Consider the following 20,926-nt stretch of genomic DNA (forward strand, 5'->3'; position numbering starts at 1 on the left):
TAGCGTACCGTATGTTACGAACCTTATGTTTCCTGCCACGCAAAAGTAAATTATTATCACACAACCACTGTTGGATTTGAACCAGTGACCCGTGACCCTGTGTAAGACTGCTGACATATCCTCTGCCTCGCGTAGGCAATCATATCACAAGAAGAACCAAACTTAACTGATGAGTTAGGTGTTGTTGGATTTGAGAGTTTTAGTAATAGAACTGTCGATCTATCAGTAACCCTAGGTCTGCCCATAGGATATCACAGAATGTGTGGTCTTACCAAAATGCTAATTCAAAGCTCTGAATTATGTATTTTATGATAATACTCCTCTGGTGTTTCCCCAGTACTCTGGACTCTGTTTATTAATTTCTACATTTTAACCTTGTCTTTTTTCGCACAGTAAAGTCTCCAATCTACACATTACAGAATAACACTGCCCAGTACATTGTCTAGCCAGCAAACGTACTGTTAACCGATTCTGTTCCTTCAGTACATAAACTAGCCCCCTGCATAAACTGAAAGATCTAAGAGCTGTTAATCTAAATTGATTTGCAGAGATCCTCCACACATTTTCAGTGGTACAAGTCCGTACAGGCAGGGTGGTCTCAGAGCAATATCTGACCTTCCGGGTCACCAGACAGGGCTGCCTCATTTTACTCCTCCATTTTGCACTGGCAATTGAGTCATTTGCAGTGCACTTGCAGCAGGTGGGAAGAGACTGGGGAATATCAACTGGGCTATTGTGCATATCATTTCACTTTATGCTGATAACCAGTTAATATACATGCACAACATGGATACAAACCTAGGGATGGTCACCAACGCATTAGACTTTGGGCAAGATAACAGGTTTGAGGGTCAACTAGGAAAGAATTTGCTGGGCCACAATTTGTAGACTTATTGTTGATATTAGCAAAGATAATCATACTGCACTGGAAATCTTCCTTAGGTGCCCATTTCAGGCAGTGGGTTGTGGCTAAGAAATCCATGTCTACTGAAAACACTGCACTTCATAGGGAAGAGGCCAGATGTTTATAGAAATACCCTGTAGCCAAAAAATGGGATTAGTTGTGCGTACCCTTGTCTGAGATCTGGAAAGACAACACCAGACCCCATAAATACTTGGTCAGCAAGTTCCCAATGCCATGCTGATGCTCACACAATCAAAATCACATTTTTAGATGATCTGTTCCCTGCCTATACACAACCCTATCTCCCAAAGACAGTGAATATCGCAGCCCCTGTGTATCCTCACTCCAGACACCCTGATTCTACATAGTGCTAACACAATAAATGCCACTCGTCACATTTCCAATTGGCAATATTTGTCCATATTATACCATCTCCTCCCTTTAGAAGCCCTCAAAGAGCGGATTATTTGTTTTGTTAATGGTACAATTGGTTTATGAATGTTGCTCATTGAAACATGGCACCTCAATTAGTCTAGAATATAGAGTGGTGCACAACAATGCCATATTACTGTTAGTTGAAACTACTGTGAACCTCACAATGGTCAATAGATGTTTTATAACTGTCATTGGAAAATGAGGTATTTGCTTTCTTTGCTATACCCCTCACAGATGACTGTATTCAGTGCCAAAAAAAGGATAATTTAAAAAATGAAAAAGATTTTCACCAAGAACTTCGTAATGTGTGCACTTCACTGTGGCCAAACAATGGCACATCAGGCCTGAACAGGTATGATTCACCGAGGACCAGAGAACTTGTGCCGGAGAACCTCTAACAGTTACAGATTTTACAATCTACAAATAGCTATCAAACCCTGGCACAAGCTGCATTTAGGGCATATGCCATATTCTAATTTCAGAAAGTATTTCTGACCTCCTCCACTGTGACATCTGAGGCCGTAACTGTAGGTCCCAGGATACAAGGTGCCACTGCACCCCCTTTAAAGTCGAGCTGCTATATTAGTTCCCTAATTAAATTGATCCAAATATTGTGTAGGTCATTGCTTCCTTTTAAAGCAGATCTAAATATCCTCAGCTTCTTGCATTTATATATCTGCAAAATGCTGCCCAAGAGCCAATCACTGAAGAGAAATGCCCGAAGCCTTTTCTTTAAGTTCTTCTGCGTTGTAGGTTGCATATCCATTCTTCTGCTACTACATGTAATGCTCCGTTCACATTGATTCATGCAATACTCATCTTGTGCCTGAACTATTGCAATGCATTATACCTGCCTTTACCAAATATATCGTTGTGAGAAAGTGCATTATTAGTTGAAGGAGATGGTGGTCCTCTTCAAGTAATAATTAGTATACAACTATTCCTTAGTAGGTCCAGTTAGATCTTAAAGAGCTCAGCACTCCTTAGCTGTTGCACAGAGCAGATAGTTTTAATTTAGGAGAAATTTGTAAAGCATTCATCAGTACCAAAACAGTTGAAAGGCAGAAAACACAACACAATAAAAAAATCATCTTCAATTTATAAACATTGTATACATTTTATTCTAATAGTTACCAAAATGACAAAATTCAGATGTAGGGAACTGGAGATATGTTTTTTCAAAGTTTTAGATGTTTCTAGTGCCAAAAAGTGCAAACCTCAGATTTCTGGTTGTGCTAGACTGGGTCAAGGCTAAATGCAACAGCTGGCCGCAATGGAGCACAGGTCGTACACAGGGACTAGGTTCGGTCCACCAGAAAGTTTTACCTTCTGATGGAGGCAAATGCAAATTGTTATTTGTGTTTGTTTGTAAGGAAAAGTAATGTAAATCAGCACAAAGAGCTTCTTTGCATTACTTAGCATCAAGGGGGTGTTACATTTGTGCCAAATGAGATTTTCCATGCAACCACCAATGATTTTTGGAAAAAAAAAACCTATCCACTAACATCAGTAGACAGGCTTTTACACCAAAAAATAAGGCTACTGGAAAGCAGGCTTTAAAAGGAGAACAGTTTTACTTTCTCCTTCCTTTTTCGACTTTGCATGTGTGCTGCACTGTACAACACACATGCAAAGTAGGAAAGGTTTTATAACTTGTCTAGTGATAGTATTTTGTAAAAAGCCTATGCTACACTCATGCACACATGCTTGCACTATGGCACAAAAGATATGTGTGTAGCGCTCAACTGCACAATACTGCAATAGCACTAGGGAGAGGTGAGGTGACAGCCATATCGCTATAAATATGATTCTCTCTTGCTCTCTAGCTGCCATGCAATGCAGTGCAGCCACTTTGAGTGCTGTGCTGCATTGCGTGACATCTTTGTAAATCTGGGCCTTAGTGTCCTCAATGGGGCAAGGCTGAAGGTTGTGGCTGAGATTTGTTCCACAGGTCCGGATTACTATCGGTCAAAGCCCCAGTAAAGCTTCACACTTTTGGTTCAAAGAAATTTGAAATTGGTGCCCAGAGAAAGTCTCTCCTCAGTCGAATGCTTCTGGCATCCTCACCTGGTGAAGATTTCTACCTTCAGAATTAGAAAAGGTTAGATGTGGCCATTGATGCAATGTCAGCAGCTCGATGGCAGTCATGTGATAGCCTCTAGTTCTTTTTGGGAAAAGGTCTGGAAATAGTTTCAGTGGGTCCAGCTTTGCAGTTCTTGTTTGGGAGACAGTCCAGTCTTCAACAGTCAGGGGTCCCTGGCATTTTAGGCATTTGGAGGTTAGGACTCAATCGCTCAGAAGCAACTAGCAGGGTCCAGAGCAACTCCAGTTGGAACTAGTCAGCTGGGCTCAGCTGAGTCTTGGGCTTCTTGCAGCTTTTGTGTGCCTATAACCTTATAGGATGCTAGCCAAGTAGCCCTTGGAGACCACCCTTCAGTCCTGAATACAAGCAGGATCAGATACAGCCCTTGGGGTGTCTTTCTCCACAAGTTAAAGTAGTTGTGGTCCTCATTATGAAGTCTGAAGTGGTCAGCAGGTGTATTCCTTCTTCTATCTTCCACAGGTCCAGAAGTGATCTGAAGAAAGAACCCAGGTGTGCCTTTTTATGGCTGATACTGGCTAATGAGTGACAGTAACTCCCCTACCAATAGGAAAAAAGTCCCCAGAACCAGCCCTACTCACCTTCAAATAATTTCCTTGTGATTTGGTGCCAAACAATCCCATCATACCCTGCTGTGCCAAAAGCAGTAATAAAGTGGAAACACAGCACAAGAAAAATACTACACCAAATTAGAAAAATAGAGTACAATTTAATAAATTATTTGACAGCAAAATGACAAAAATCCAATAATAAAACAGGAGATATGCAATTTTTGAAGACTTAGATGAACATACTGCTAAAAAGTACAAAACACCAACTGTGGTTATCTGGTCGTGCTAGAGCAGGACAACGTCACAAGTTCAGACCAACCTTGATGGAGTGTGGGCTGGATACAGGAACCAAGTTAGGCCAGCAGAACAAAGTACCTTAAATCCTGGTTTGCTGAGCATTGCAATATCTTGCTGTGAGGGTGAGTTGCACAACTGCAATTCCAAGGGGTTGCAGGGTGCATTGCGAAGGCCTGCTTCAAGGATTCATCATGCAGTGGTGGGTCTGAGCTGCTATGGAGCGCTGTATTGGGGATGTGTTGCACAGCAGAGGCTATGATGCAAAGCTGCAAGGAGATGCATGACCCTGCATTGGTTCTGCTCACACTTGACCTAGCACTTTCAGGCCCAACTCCGAGGGTCCAGGACTGGGTTGGCATCACTTGGACGGTGTTAAAAATGGGGTTTCTGGTTGGCTATGGTATGCACCTAAGCCAGGCAGAACCCACCCACTCTAGTCAGGGCAAGGGAGTAGCACGTCCAAGATAACCCCTGCTCAGCCCCTTGGTAGCTTGGCACGAGCAGTCAGGCCTATCCCAGAGGCAATGTGTAAAGCGTTTGCACAACACACGCAACACACGTGACGCACTATCCCCATCGAAAAGGAAACACAACACCAAGTTATATGAAAATATATTGTATGGTACACAACGCAATTATTAGACCAAACATCACATCAGTATTATCCTGCTACCTTACCAGTTGTCAGAACGTTACACATTAGTTACCCTGCAAACTAGCAGTCATATATAACACACAAGTTACTCAGTATTCTGCAACAGAAGCAGTAGTCAGGAAACACGTTATTACACCAAAGCACTTGTCATAGAAATATCATAAACGTCCATAGCAGGAACATTATAAACGTATGGCAAGTCAGAAAAACATATTAGCATGTTATTCCCATAAAAGGAACATTTGCATACACATATGAAACATCATCAAACAGGTAGGCAACATATAAATCAATAAAGTCTTTAAAAAGAACTTTGGTGTACATATGTTGTAATTTAGTGGTACCTGGTTTGATGTAGGCACCCCTAGTACCTGCAGAACACAAAATGGGGCCCCCGGCGCTCCTCTGCACAAAACAGGGGCCTCCTGAGAGCTCTGAGGCAGAGAGGTGCGGCACGCACCCCCTCTGTACTACTGACCAGCCCCTCTGGGGGCCCACGATCGCTGCCCTCCCCCCAGGCCTCCACCAGCCCTCACGGGGGAGGGCCAAGGTCGACGATTACTTTTGTAAAGGAGGGGGGCGCTCCGCACCCCTCCATTTTCAGTACAGGCCCCTCCTGGGCCCAGCGATCACTGGGGCCCCCCTGGGCCTCCACTGGCCCTCACAAGGGGGGGCTAAAGTCAGGCAGGTAGTTTTAGGGAGGAGGGGGGCACCACGGCCCCCTCTGTTTCAAGGATGGGCCCATCCTGGGGCCTGCATTTGCTGAGGGCCCCCCCCCAGCCTTCTTGGGCCTCACAAGGGGGGCCAAGGTCCAGGCACTGGCCCACAAAGGGCCACACAAAAGGACCAGCGGCGCGGGGGCCTCTGATGAGGCTTCCGCCCCGTCCGCGGTCCTGATGTGGCTCTCCTGGGCTCAACAGGGGCAGGGAGAGACTTCCTTCTCCCCTGCCCCTCATGGAAGAGGAGGAGGGCCCGGTGGGCTGGGGGAGCCTCCGATGAGGCCTCCTTCCCCTGCCCGGCTTGGAACAAAATTCACGGCCTACCCAGGCAGGTAAGAGCAGCAGGCACCAAAGTAGGTGCCTGCTTCTGCCCCAGGGTGCTCCAGGGAGCGCACTTCACCCCGGAGGCACGATAGGAGCACGCTCTCTCCAATGTTTAATTTGGCAATTTTCTTCGTGCCCCAGGAGCACAGAAAACAGCGGGACTCAGGTGCTGCATTTTAATACAGCCCGGGTCGCGGCAGTGATGTCTTTCCCAGCAGAAAAGCTCTTTTCAAAGTGCTCACAACGTACAAGAAGCAGCATTTCCCCTCAAGCGCTGGGAACATGAAATGTGAAGTGCTTTCAAAAGCGCCAGTTATTCTCATATATTGGAGCACTCCTCGTGCTTTGGATTGTTACAGGGATCAGGGGCCACAGCACCCTGCCCCTGGGGTACAAGAATCCGGGGATCAGTCCCACAGGTGGAGGGGCCCAGCAACAGACCAGCACACAGAGGATGCAAGCAGGTGGCAAGTCCTTTCAGTGACCAAGCAGGTCACAGGTCAGCACAGCAGCAGCAGTCCATGGCAGTTCCTGGTGAGTCCTTCCAGCCTTTTGTGTCCAGTTCCAAGATGATTCCAAAAGTCTCCAAATTGTAGAGAAAACTCCCCTGTACTTATACTCAGTCCTTACAGTGTTTTACAGTGGTAGGGGAGAGGCGGTTCCAACCAGTTACAACTGGTTCTGGGGGTGCCCCGCTCTCCTCCAGCACAGGCTTCAAACAGCAGTTGGGGGTAAACAACCCTATTGTGTGAGGCCAGGGCACAGCCTTTACAAATGCAGGTGTGCCCCGCCTCTCCCTTCTCTCAGCCCAGGAAGACTATTCAGTGTGCAGATGCACCTCTGTGACACCTCCATCCTCCCTGTGTACAGGCTGTCTGAAAAGTATGCACAATGCCCCAACTATCACTCTGCCCAGACGTGGACTGGAGTCAAGCTGCAAAACACCAGATTCATAAGCACAGAGAAATGCGCACTTTCTAGAAGTGGCATTTCTGTAATAGTGAAAAAAATCCACCTATTCCAGGAAGCAGCATTTATTATCACCATTACAACCATACTAAACATGCCTACACTACCCCTCATAAATCAGGCAATACCCCTTACACATCAGGCAGGGCATTTCTAATGCAATCCTATGAGAAGGCAGCACTCACAGCAGTGAGACACCAAGTTAGGCTATTTGTCACTACCAGGACAGGCCGCACAACCTGGCACACGTCCTGCCTTCTACATACATGGCACCCTGCCCATAGGATTAGCTAGGGCCTACCTTAGGGGTGACTTACATGTAGTAAAAGGGGATTTCTGGGCCTGGCAAGTAAATTTAGATGCCAGGTCCCTGTGGCACTAACTGTGCACACAGGTCCTGCGCTAGCAGGCCTGAGACAGGTTTGAAAGGCTACTTCAGTGGGTGGAAAAATACTTACAATGTCCCAAGGACACTCTGGGTACAGAGAGAGGGAATTCCAGGTGTCTAAGAAAAGAGAATCTCCAAAGCTATCCAGATATATAAATAAACATATAGCTACATTGATAAGAACGCACAATAGTACATTTATTCAAATGATATAAATGTTCACAAATCCAAATTAAGCCATAAAGATGTAGCAAACAGATGAATAAACCCAACATAAATGCTGGAAAAAATGTAAAACCTAAGCAACAAAGATCACACTCATACTGCTTCACTCATACCATATTAAAAAATATGACAAGGACCCAACAGAAATCAAAAGGACCAACAAATATAATGTCTGAAGGACTGTATATGTTAACATCAGGCGGGCCAATCGGTCTCACCAGGAATATCACCACAAAATAATACGGAATTAATATCATAGTCTGCAGACTAGAATGTTCCCAAAAGGAGTTTTTGATATATGTTATATTATGTTATCAGTCCAGCTTTCTGATTTTTGTTTCCTCTTTTTTATAATGTATATCCTTTAGTCCTTCTTCATGTTAGATGGATGAGTCAATTGTAGTATAGGGTAAAATACCCTTGTTGATCCAAGCGGGTATCCTCGATTTGTATAGTTGTGCCGACGTATGCTTCGGTTATAGGCGGCGCAACCGGGTCACTCACCTTCTTCAGGGCAGAAGCCCTTGATATATACACAGTAATTCCCGGGAGAAATATAATATACACTTGGTCTAAATTTCTGAAACATGGAAAACAAAATAGATATATCTGTAATTTAGAGATCTCCGCAAAGACAATATACAGAAAAACAAACGAAAGAAAGAAAAATACAACTAAAATGTAAAGAAAAAAGAAAGAAGAAAAGCAGAAAAAAGCGTAAGGAGAGAAAGAGAAACTAAAGAATTCAAGTTGCACCACCCCCTGTGAGACTCATGCAGAGAAAGGCAACACAAAGTATAATCCAATCACTTTAAGGTCTATATACCACCCTGTGGCCCAGATGAAGTTTGAATAAACATGCTGAAAGTGATTTATCACATCAAAAGAAGTCCACCTAGCGGTGCTCCCTTTATTGGTGCCCAAGGGTTCTCTATCTAAAAGTGATCAAAGAGTGATGATAATGCCTTACTGTAGAGCAGGGGGACTGTTGGGATTTCTGGCAATAGTCTCCACTTGATTTAGGCACCTCTCATTCTATATTCTTACTCAAAATACCTAAATAAAGTCAAACAAAATTTGTAAAGATATAGGTCCTAATAATATTCTTAACCTACAAACAGTAACGTCAGGAGGATATCGCCTCCCAAAGACACATCCTCAAGTTTTTTACATATTGTCAAACATCCCTAGGTCCATGCCCCCATCTTACCTTGTGTTGATGTCATTGCCGGGTGCGAGGAGCCGTATATTGCTCCGCAAGAACAATAGAGGTGAAGAGCCTCTGATTACATGCTCGATGGAACCATATACTCGCACTGAAAGCGCAAGAAAGAACAAACTCCACCGCCCACTGCGTGTGGTGCGATGCAGGGGACTAACCGATCTCCCCAGTATTAATAATCCTACCACGGTAGAAGTTATTGCCGTTCCAATATAAGAATTGGATCTGCAACGAAGACCAGATGCCGGCTAAAAGTGAAATTCCCGCATGGGCCTGAATGAAATAGATATGGGCAATAGAAACAAATGACGGACACCGAGTGAGTAGAGGAAAGGAACAAATGAAATGATGAGCGCCATCTTAAAATAAATACATAGCAACCTCATCGATAAAGAAAATCTAAGGAAGAGGGAAGGGGGGTGGGGGGAGAGTTTTTACAAAATTTTAAGGGGTTAGAAGACGTAAGCCCCAGACTAACGATTGTCCTATTGTCAATCACATGAGTAAATGGAACTAATACCACAGCTATGTATTAGATGGCAATCCAAGGGTGAAGGATATCACAGGACATATATAAACAGGGGTTCCCATAAAAATAGCACATTGGAACCTCTTAACGATCTTAAAAAGTCCATAAAAAAGCGAAAAATGTTTTTCCAGAGCACTACATATATAAGGTAGTGATAAGGAAGCAATTGTTTGATGTATACTATCCTATCACATGAACCTAATACATATAAAATACCTAGTGGTGGAAGACCAAGGATCTGATGCCCCCACCCTCAAGAGAGATATCTCCCTAGACTATAAGTGGACTCTTAACAGGTGGGTGGTGCAAGCAGTGCTGCAGGCTCACTAGTAGCATTGAATTTACAGGCCTTGGGTATAGAGATACCACTGTACAAGGGACTTACAGGTAAATTAAATACGCCAATTAGGTATAAGCCAATCATACCAACTTTAGATGGGAGAGCACCTGCACTTTAGCACTGGTCAGCAGTGATAAAGTGCTCAGAGTCCTAGAGCCAACAGCGAGAAATCTGAAACAAATAGGAGGCATTAGGCAAAAAGTCAGGGGATGAACCTGCCACAAGGGTCAGGTCCAACAGAGGGCAAGACTCACAGCAGGCAGAGTGCTCGTGCAGGGTTTAAAGTGGTTGGAGCCTTTTCTGTCCCTAAAGCTCTGATCAGGAGGACAGTCTGCTAGCCCTTGGAGTCAATCTGATGACCCTAGATTCAAGGTGCAGGTCCATGTCTTCTCACTGAGGCAGCAGGGCAGCAGAGTAGCAGACTTTCTTGCAGCAGAGCAGCACAGCAGTCCTTCTGAGTTTTGTACAGGACTAGAGGTTGATACACTGAAGAGTTGGGTCTGGGGGTCCAATATTTCTATTTGGTGCCAGCTTTGAAGTAGAAGAAGTTTCTAGAGGGTTCCACCCAAAAAAGTGTTTGGAATTTCCTGCTTCCCTGCCCTGCTCAAACGTCTAGTGTGAAACCTTTTGTGAGTGTGCTGAGTCAGAGGTTTTGTGATGTGCAAGTACGATAGGTGACAGCTCCTCCCCCTATCAAGCCAGAGATGGCCCATCCTGCCAACACCTACTCCTACTTTATCTCTCTGACTAGGAGTAATACACAAAGACCAACTGCCAGCTACACAACTTCTTGTGACCCAGGAAACAAACTGAAGGCACCAAATGGTTCGGATAATTTTCATTTCAGAAATCCAGCTTTACCATCAACAAGGGTTTTGAAATACAATCCTTTAGGCACCAAACTTAACATTTCCACCAGCTCCCAATTGAAACCTAGAACTGATTAAATGTAATAAGGTTACCCAACTTATCTTATGGGAGAGGTAGACCTTGAAGTGGTGAAAAACAAATGTTAAAGATTTTCACTATGGGACATGTAAAAGTTAAATGTACATGTACGACTTTGTAATTACACTTCATCCTGTCCAATGGGCCTTTTAGGGCCTACCCCAGGGGTGAATTGTATTTATTAAAAAGGAAGGTGTAGGCTTGACAAAAGGGTTATTTTGCTAGGTCAAAATGCAGGTTTGAAAATACTCACACTGATTGCAATGACAGGATTGAAACAGGTTTAAAGGGCTACTTAAGTGGGTGGCACAATCAGTTCTACAGGCCCACTAGTAGTATTTAAATTACGGATCCTGGGTACATGTAGTACCACTTTACTAGGGACTTCCAAGTAAACTAAATGTACCAATTTCACCATGTTTAAAGTAGACAGCACAAGCACAGTACCAAAGGTTAGTAGTGGTAAAATATGCAGAGTCCTAAAGCAAACAAAAACAAAATCAGCAAAAACAGGAGGAGTAAGGCAAAAATACCCTCTAAGGCTGACAGGTCTAACAGTGGACACATCCTCCAGGCAATCCTGTTAGGAGGAGCTCACACCTTCTCCCAGCAAAGGCCCTTTAGTTCTCTTTTCTGAGAGCAAGTCACACCTCTAAGCAAGCTGACAAGTGGGAGTTGGGAAATATCTCTGAACTAGGTACTAGAGGACTTAGGGCAGGAAAATGGCAACTTTCTAAAAGTGGCATTTTAGGACAGAAAAATGGCAAGTTTCTAAAAGTGGCATTTTCAGTAGGGGTTGACGGAATGTTTCATTCCATCTACAGAATTGGCAGGAATCACAACTTCGTTTTACTCTTGTAACAGGGAGTTCTTTCCAAGTTCCACCAATCGTCAGGTGGCAGATTTGTTTCTAGTGAGGCTCCAGAAATGCATGAGTGATGGAGATTTGGCATTCCTAGAGCCATTTCTAGTGTGGGCAGTCGAAGGCAGGGGTAGAGGTAGGTGGTCGTGAGCGGACATGGTGAGAGGACTGCTTCTTCGAGTAGATTTGCTGCCGTTGGAGTAGATTTTCTACTACAGCGACAATAAAATCATCTCAAATGACTGCAGGTTCTTAAGCACCGCATGGTGCCGTTCATGATGATTTTTTAGTGCTGGTCACACCACAGGCACAAAATTGCAGTGCAAACAGGGCAACATGCATATTTTTGCCCGTTGGCCGAACTCCGTGGAATCTCCCTGGAATTCTGCAGACTGGAACTCTGTAAATTCCACTCAGCACTAATCTTAAATTAGTACTAGTTGGACTTCACCATCAGATTGTATTTAAATTCTAATTAATTTGAGTCTTGAAACATTGTTCTAGCTATTCCCAAACTGAAATTATTCATTATTAATTGCTATAACGTAACCCAGTGGGAGAGCCAGCTTTACCACATTAAACAACCAACTTTGGAGATGTTTTACAGTCAGTACATGTAAAACTTAAGTACACATGTCCTTCCTACCGTAGGGTTGGTATATAAGTAAGGAAAAGGAAGATTTAGGCATAGCAGCAGGTTTATTTTACCTAGTTTGCAGTTTAAAAACTGCATACCAAGGTTGCAGTGGCAGCTCTTGAGTCACGTTTTCACTTTTCACTTTAATGGTGGCGCAATTGGTGCTGCAGTCCACTGGTGACATTCACCTTTCTGGCCCTGGCTACACAGGGTGCCATAAACTAGATATTTATAGGTAGGTTAAACATGCCATTCCAGGATAAACACATTTTACATGTTTATAGAGATAATAACACATACACACGGCAATGGACATCACTGTCCCAGTATTAGAAAGTACATACTCCAGCAGAATCATTCCAACAATTGGGGTGTAAACATTCCATGAGTGACCTTTTCTTAAACCATCTTTACAAATTACAGATAATTCAGAATACAACACCCAATTGAGTCTTGGACTTCTTCTTAGGGCACATACATCTTAATATCTTAGGTGCTTTGCTGTGTGGTTAAAACTCATTTAGGCAAGCATTTTAGCCACACTGCAAAGAATCTGTCCTCCTGTACAACACAGCTCTGAAACAATGCCAAAGCCAGTAACTCTCATAGGTGAGACCTATTGGCTTTGCCAATGCTTGTTGTTTATAGCACTTTACACTTACAAATTTGTCACCATCCCTTGTATCAGTTGTGGAAACATGTAACTCTACACTTACATTCTGTTGTAAATTCACACTCAGATATGGTGAATGGCCAAACGAAGTACATTTTCTACAAAGTGTAATTGTAAATTGTATACATGTACATTTACTCTTGTGTAAATTTACCTTTGTTAATAGGTCCCTTTGAGCTTCTACACTAAGGGAATATTGAGCCTGTCAATAGAGTACTACTGATATTCATTTGTAGACAAATGTTAGATATTTAGGTCTTGCCAAGAGACAGCAATACATATCCCAAAAACCAGTAATCATCAAATTTAACAAGTGTAATATACATAAATACATACTGTAAAAAAATCACCTTTTTATGGTCACTCAATGTCCACCTTTACCTGGACCCTAGTTCAGTTTGGTACAAGTGCCCTGTGACACTGCTGATCAGTACCATAGTGGATGTTCTTTAGTCCTAAAATGGTAGGGGTTAAATTGGCTTTACACAATTGGTCTATTTACCTATCCTATAAGACTATCATATATGCCACAAAAATGCACCTCTGGTATGGACACTCAATGTCATATGTCGATTTCAGCGTGTATTTACACCACCCACTTATATAGAAAGCATAATATGTCTGGAAAACTACAGCCTAAATGCTTTGCGATTACATATGTCATGGAAAAGCACATTTGTCCTGTATAAAAAGTATATTTTTCTGAATGGAATAGGCCAGCCCTAATATGTGCCTTGCAAACCAAGAGGGAAAGGTGATAATATATACAATCAGGTCATTTTACATATTGGGGTAAGTATAATCTCATAGAAAAATAAAACCGAAAAGCTGTTTAATTGAGTAGGCCTTGCTAGACTGCCCCTCAACAGGACTAGATGGGAATAAAAATCTTTGGTCCAAATTTAATAGGGCCTACCACCTCCTTGCACCACATTAGCATATTTTCTTTAATGCTAATGTGGCCCAACAAGGCCAAAATCTCCACGCCATTTTTACAAAGTGGTGCAATGCATGCATTGCAGCACTTTGTAACCCCTTGCACCTTACTATGCCTGCGCCAGGCATAATGTATACAAGGGGGCGTTTCCCCCGTTAGGGTGGCCAAAAAAATGGCACAAAGAAATCTTTTAGCAGCATCTTGCTCAGAGCAGGTGTTAAAAGGGGGCCCATTATTATTCATAATGGGCCCCTATGTACTGTATGTGAATAGCATCAAAAATATTGAGGCTATTGCCCCCTACCCTGCTCCATGGCACGCTGTATTTTAAACATGGCTCACACATGGTAGCGATAAGGGGGCACGAAGGGGCGCAAGGAAAGTGGTGCTGCACCACTTGTTTTAAATCTGCCCCTTTCATTCTCATCCCACTGGGAAAATGCTAGATAAATGCATGAATCGTGTTTACTACTTAATTTTCTAAATTGGATTTAATGGTGAAATCAAGATTTTTCATTTTTTAGCTTAATGTAAAATTAACATATAAAAGTACTTTCAGCTGTCTAAGTTAAAATGGGCCTAGAGCTGGAATACAAATCAATGGCTGGGAGTGTTAATGACTTAGGTTCAGAGAACAATAGTCTTCCTGTAAGTCCAGGAAGGGAAAATAAGTGTTAGCTGCTTATCACTGAGCAAAGATTACCTACAAGAGTGGCCAGGATTAATTTTTCCAGCATTTGGACACATTTGGGACTTAGCCATTTTTTCTACCTCTGGAGAACTAGGACACGATGCTGAGAGTTAGCCAGGGACCTGGCTCCCAGAATAGTCACGAAACTAGGTTCACCCATGTGGAGTTATTTTCTGCAGTGAAAACTGTTTCAGTCGGACCACACAGTGAGGGTATCTGGCATCATGAAGCCCCAACCACCTTCCAGCCTTGCCCTGCTGAATGATTAGAGTTTGGCAGAGGGGGTTACTCTGTCACATACATGACGGATATCCTGTCCTCCATATTACAATGGAGGACAGGATATCCATCAGGGAGTAACTCATCTGCCAAACTATAGATCAGGCCCTAATTCTAAAGGCACAACATTGGACTGTGGTAAGGCCGTGTTAGACCTTGGTGTGGTTTAACCTAACTTTTTTGGCTTCTGAGCTCCTGTTTTGCCGACATTGTTTTTGCTGGCCTTAGGACTCTGGACACTTTACCACTGCTAAACAATGCTAAAATGCATGTGCTCTCTGCTTCAAAACATGGTAACATTGGCTTATGCAGAATTGGCATATTTAATTTATGTATAAGTTCCAAGTAAAATGCACTAACTGTGCCCAGGGCCTGTAAATTAAATGCTACTGGGGGGCCTGCAGCACTGGTTGTGCCACCCACTTTAGTAGTCCATTAAACATGATTCAGGCCTGCCATTGCAGAACCTGTGTGGGCAGTTTTAAACAGTCATGTTGGCCTGGCAAGATAACCCTCTTGCCAGGCCCAAACCTTCCTTTTAATACATATTAGGGTAGACCTTGGACAGCCCCAAGGGTAAGTTGCAGTGTATTGAAAAATTCGGACAAATACTTTTAAGTTTTACATATCCAGGTAGAGAAAACTCTTAAGTTCTTTTTTCACTACTGGAAGTCCTATCTCTCCCTTAGGTTACCATTGTAATTGCCTTATTATATTTTATAAATGTAATTTACAGTTGGGAAGAGATGGGAGGCCCCAAGTTTGGTGTCTCTGGAATCACAATTTAAAATCACAACTTATGGTGAAGTCAGATTTTATATTGTAATTCTGAAAAGGCCACTTTTTAAACCTTAAATCATATGGGGGCAGACTTATGGAAAGTGGTGCTGCACAAAGTGCAGCGCCACTTTCCCTGCATCCCTTTTCACCCCCCTACCACCATCCATGTGTGTGCTTTATTTAAAATACATCGCACCATGGTGCAGGATAGGGGGCTTTAGCGTAATTTCTCATGACGCTATTGTTGTACTCTGCAGGAGTAGCGCCAAAATATTGGTGCTACTCCTGCAGACTACATAGGGCACTATTCTAAAGAATGGAAGCCACGTTTTAACGCCTCCTCTTGATCTCATAGATTTCCTTGCACCATTATTTCGGCTCCTCTAATGGGGGAACGCCCCCTTTCCATACATTATGCCTGGCGCGGATTTTACCACTCTGTAAATCCGGTGCAGGGATTTCGACCTCATTGGGCCACATTAACGTCCAAAATAATTATGTTAATGTGCCACAAGGTGGTGCTAGGGCATTATAAATATGCCCCTTAGTGCCTTCTGCCTGTCTCTGAATGCATAGCTGGGTGGGTGGAAGATGGGGTCTTTTGCATTCCCTCTCAACACCCACACACAAAGGGAGCTTAGGTGTGACTGATGGACCATGAACATCCTGAAGGCCCATCCTGGGCAGAATGGAGGGAGGAGCTAATATTGCCACCTGAATGTGCTGTGTCCTGATCCCACTCAAAGGGCTGCATAACCCTGTGTAGTAAGTCCAGAGCCAGAGCAGGAAGGGCAGGAACTCTGTGCACTTCAAAGTTCTCTTTTTCAAATCTCCCTGACTTCAAAAGCTCCACTGGGTATCAGAACTGGACTTCTGACTCCACCAAACAGTACACTTCTGGACCTGTGGATACTCTGCCAGGAAGAAAGACTGCTGTGCTGCTGGAATGACTGCCACTCTGCTGGGCTTTGTTGGACTCCTGCTGTGCTATGCTGACCTGCTGCCTGCTGTGCCTGGTAGTAAGAAGGACTTGACCTGAATCTCTCCAACCCAGAACCAAAGTGACTCCAAGGACTTGTTGACCTGCCTCCTAATCTGAAATCTCAGGGGCATCAAAGACATCTCTTCAATCTACACATGGCATCAGACTTTGCTTGTTGCAAGTCTTGTTCTATCAAGTGGATTAAACCCGGATCTGTGACGGGGGGAATGTTTGATTTGTTCAGCATTCCTTCCATCATCTTTTCTTTTTTTGTTGTTGCCTCAATAAGTGGCAAAGTTATGCCCAGACGTGAGTCCTGAGCTCACTGTGCCATTAGATTCAAGCTAGCCTGGATGATGGGGGGCTGATACTCTGAAAACGGTCCCAAGATCCTTGTTTCTGGTCCAGGGAAGACCTGGCCTGGCAGTTTGGGCTGGACGGATTCCATGGTGAGCAGAGTCAAGACTGATTTGCATATGACTGGGTCCAAACTAGGGTGGCATGGTGAGCAAAAAATGATGGATTAATCCCAGATCTGTGACTGGGGGGAATGTTTGATTTGTTCAAAATTCCGTCCATCATCTGTTTGTTTTGCTTTTGTCACCCTAAGTGGGGAGGGTATGCCCAGACATGGGTTCTGTGCTCACTGTGCCACTAGATTCAAGCTAACCTGGCTGATGAGGGGTGATACTCCGAAACTGCCTTTAGGATGCTTGTTTGAGGTACAAGGAGGACCTGGCCTGCCTGTTTGGGCTAGACTGTTCCCATGGGGAGCAGGGTAAAGGTTGATTTGCATCTTGCTGCGTCCAGACTGGGGTGGTGTGAGGAGCAAAAAAACAATGGATTAAACTCAGATTTGTGATTGGGGGAGAATGTTTGATTTCTTCAGCATTTCTTCTATCATCTATTCTTTTTGCTTTTGTTGCCCTCAGAGGACCTACTTCCACGATTTTAGACGTCTGCTCAGCAAACCTTTTTATTTTCCCAAAATAGGTATTTGTTTTTGAAAGACAAAGAAAAGGATCCTGACATGCCGGCAGTTTCCTCCCGGGGTGAGGGAGTCATTTTTATTGTTTTCTGTGGGGACAGCCAGAGGTTCTCGGGGGGGGGGGGGTCATGAACACAAAACAAATATTTCAAACAATCCTTTCTAATTGGGTAAATGGTCTGATGTACTTGACATACAGGGGATGAGAACATTGAGATGGAAGTCTACTGTCTCTCGTTTGCCTCCCTCTCTGTGTTTCTTGAGGGGCATACAATGCAAAATGCCTGATTAATATTTATGAGGCATGAGTTTTTGTGACCCTTTATGAACATTAGTAACATAACAAAATGCCAGAAAGGTCGCAAAAAATGTGGTGACTTGTCTCCTCCTGTATTCAGAACCTTCTTAATTGTAAGTTCTACAGGAGTCTTTAGGTATGATTCTACTGTTGGTAATTTGCCTGGAGTTGTGACCAAGGTGCATTAGTAAATCCACCTGTGCCATGAGAAAACTGTGTATCACCACTTTCCATAGATTCAGATTGCTCACGAGCACTGGTGAACATGGGGTGACAACTCAACATTTAGGATTAAAACAAGGACGAAAGGTCCATCGTTTATCACGGCCCAGGCAGCTCGATATTAGTTTTAGGTACTGAAACAGTGTGAAACGTGAGATCCAATGTTGTCATTGTGCTACTTTGCTTACCTTTGACAGTTCTTAAAATAAATATCATGTTTCATGACTGTAACTGTTCGATTTTGACTGAAATGTAATGCAAAGAAGCTAAAAATGAAATGATTCTTGGGCCTCTTTGTTCATCATTAAAAAATGTTGTATTTCTTTTGTCTTTAGATATTGGAAGCTATTAAAATCCTTCTTGGAATCTGCTGATAAGTTCTTCATGATTGGCCACAGGGTTATCTATTATGTGTACACAGACCAACCACAGAAGGTGAAATGCATCTCAATTCATAAGGATAGAAAATGTAAGATTTACAAAACGTCATCGTATGACTCTAAAGCAAGAATTTTCATGCAAAGAATGGAAATTCTGCACCTGGACATCAAGAGGAAGCTCATTGACGTGCACTATTTAGTGTGTGCTGACGTCGACCTTGTTTTCCACAATGATGTGGGCGTGGAAGTTTTGGGTGATCTTGTTGCTACCTTACATCCATGGTTCTACAGAGCTAACCGAGATAGCTTCACCTACGAGCGGAACCCGTTATCACAAGCCTATATTCCAATTGATGAAGGAGATTTCTATTATCAGGCCAATTTCTTTGCTGGCACAGTTCAGGAAATTTATCGCTTGACCAAATGCTGTGACAAAGCAATCAAAACAGATGATTCAAATGGAATTGTTGCAGTTTTCCACGATGAGAGCCATTTCAACAAGTATTTACTTTACCATAAGCCTACAAAAATTCTTTCCCCAGAATATATCTGGAACTGGGGTGTTCATCGAACATCAGAAATAAAAACTGTTCGAATTATTCATGGTCAAAAAGATATGTAAATCATGTTTCTTCTACTCTTGAGTAATTGTTTTCTTGATTTTTTTAAACTGCTAGTATACTTCACACTATACAAATTAGAACTCTTGGTTGTTTTGAATCACAGCAAAATTCAGATGGAACAGATTTTGGGAAGTAAGATATTCAGAGAGACCTGGTTTGCAAATTGCTACATATGTGATCTTAAGAACTTAAGAAACAAGTGGCATATTTCTTTCTACAAATAAAAATATCTATGAAATATTTTTTCATTGAAAATATCTATAGTATATATATATATATATATATATATATATATATATATATATATATATATATATGAAATACATGCATATATATATAGAGAGAGAGAGAAGAGAGAGAATTGTTTCACTGAAAAAAAACTTTTCAAACGAAACTTCTAAACAAGTAATCACTCAACAGAACATATGAACTGACCCTCCACAACAGAAGAAGAAAAGAGACGCAGAAGGGGAACACGAGCGAACTCATCTGAGAGGGCCCTGAAGGTTTCAGGCTTAAAGAACCATGTGACAGCAACACAACAGTTAGGATGCCCGCTGCACTTAGAATGATGGTACAAGCCCTAGAGTAGCACCATGAAACGTGTCCCATACAGTCATTTACAGACTGTTACAAGGACTGAAAGAAATGTCACGTATCGAATTTTCCAGCCCTGAGGAAGACCGTTGTGAAAATAAGGCCCCTAAGAAAGTTTAAACTTGTCAACGTCAACAGGTAGGAGTGAGGGTGGCCCGTCCCTAACCCAAAGATGGGATAAGGCTGCTAATTAGGTGCTGCAACCACCCAAACCCTCAAATGGGCTACTGTAATCACTGTAATTCTTTACACTAAAGATAAAGGAGCATTATTCATTTGATTTAAAGGACTATTGTTTGTTACACACTATTTATGTCTTTTCTGATTATATGATGAATATATTGGATACTTTTAAATTTATTTGTCCTTGTGATATTGTATTGTTAATTTAAATTCCTCATGATTTAGGTGTTATACTTTTTATGGGAAAAGATTTTGTGGGTTTTGTAAATGGTATGTCCAGAATATATTTTGTTTTCAAAAGAATACAATTACAGGTCATTACGTAAAATACATGACTTCTGATTTATTTTCTTATTGATTAAGAAAAAGGAGAGCATGGAAACCCTTTGTGAGTGGGTAGGGAAGAGAATGTTTTGAAGTTATTACACATGTCAAGGTACTCATATCCAGAGTAAGTATGTGGTATATTAAATTATTTGGAACAGTGTGTGGTTGTTAGGGATACACTTTATTTGAAATAATTACTGGGATCCCAGCCCCCTATTCCTGGACTGGGTCAAATCACTTATTGCATTTTGAAATTGCATTTTGAAAGGTAGCCCATGCCAAAAACCTAGAGCAACCTAGTCCAACGAGGGACAAGATCAAGTCCCTCTAAGGCAACTAAAGAAGGGGGAGGGACAGAAAAGTAGAGGGTTAAGATAGAGAAAAAGCTGAAGAATAATATTGCTCCAATAACCCTATTCCACACAGCTCAAAAGTAGGTCCCCTTCTAGGGTGTCTTCTTGTTCCTGCAAAGGCACTCTTCACCTAAATCACCTAAAAATAATATAGAGGAACGCAGTGAGAGCCTCTCAGGACAAGGAGCAGAGGAAGCAAAATTCACCAGGGAGAACATTGGGACACCTACCCCACCAAGGATGGAGAAAGGCACGTCTAAAGCATACCTGGCAGGAAACAAGCACCCCACTCACTGACATGGCCTAACTCCAACTTGGACCACAGTGAATAACCCCCACCAACTATATATTGTTAGAAATGTGGTCTCTAGTTGGCAGAGGTATACACCCTTGTTCAAATAGGGACTACAATCCTAGTCAGGGTAAGTCACACACAATCCAAATTATCCTGTGCCCACCCTCTGGTAGCTTGGCACTGAGCAGTCAGGCATAACTTAGAAGGCAATG

General features: G+C 42.7%; 1 protein-coding gene across 3 annotated transcripts in view; it reads left to right on the forward strand.

Annotated features, from left to right (window-relative positions):
* LOC138246154 (histo-blood group ABO system transferase 1-like) overlaps positions 1-19,912 on the forward strand; it is a 576,036-nt gene extending 556,124 nt beyond the window's left edge. For all 3 annotated transcript variants that reach the window (XM_069200435.1, XM_069200437.1, XM_069200436.1), the window contains one exon: positions 18,292-19,912. In XM_069200435.1, coding sequence (XP_069056536.1) covers positions 18,292-18,958 — 667 coding nt within the window. In that variant the 3' untranslated portion in view covers positions 18,959-19,912. The remainder of the gene's footprint in view (positions 1-18,291) is intronic.
* The last annotated feature ends 1,014 nt before the right edge of the window (positions 19,913-20,926 follow it).

The sequence above is a fragment of the Pleurodeles waltl genome, chromosome 7 (genome assembly GCF_031143425.1).
Source record: "Pleurodeles waltl isolate 20211129_DDA chromosome 7, aPleWal1.hap1.20221129, whole genome shotgun sequence".
Lineage (NCBI taxonomy): Eukaryota > Metazoa > Chordata > Amphibia > Caudata > Salamandridae > Pleurodeles > Pleurodeles waltl.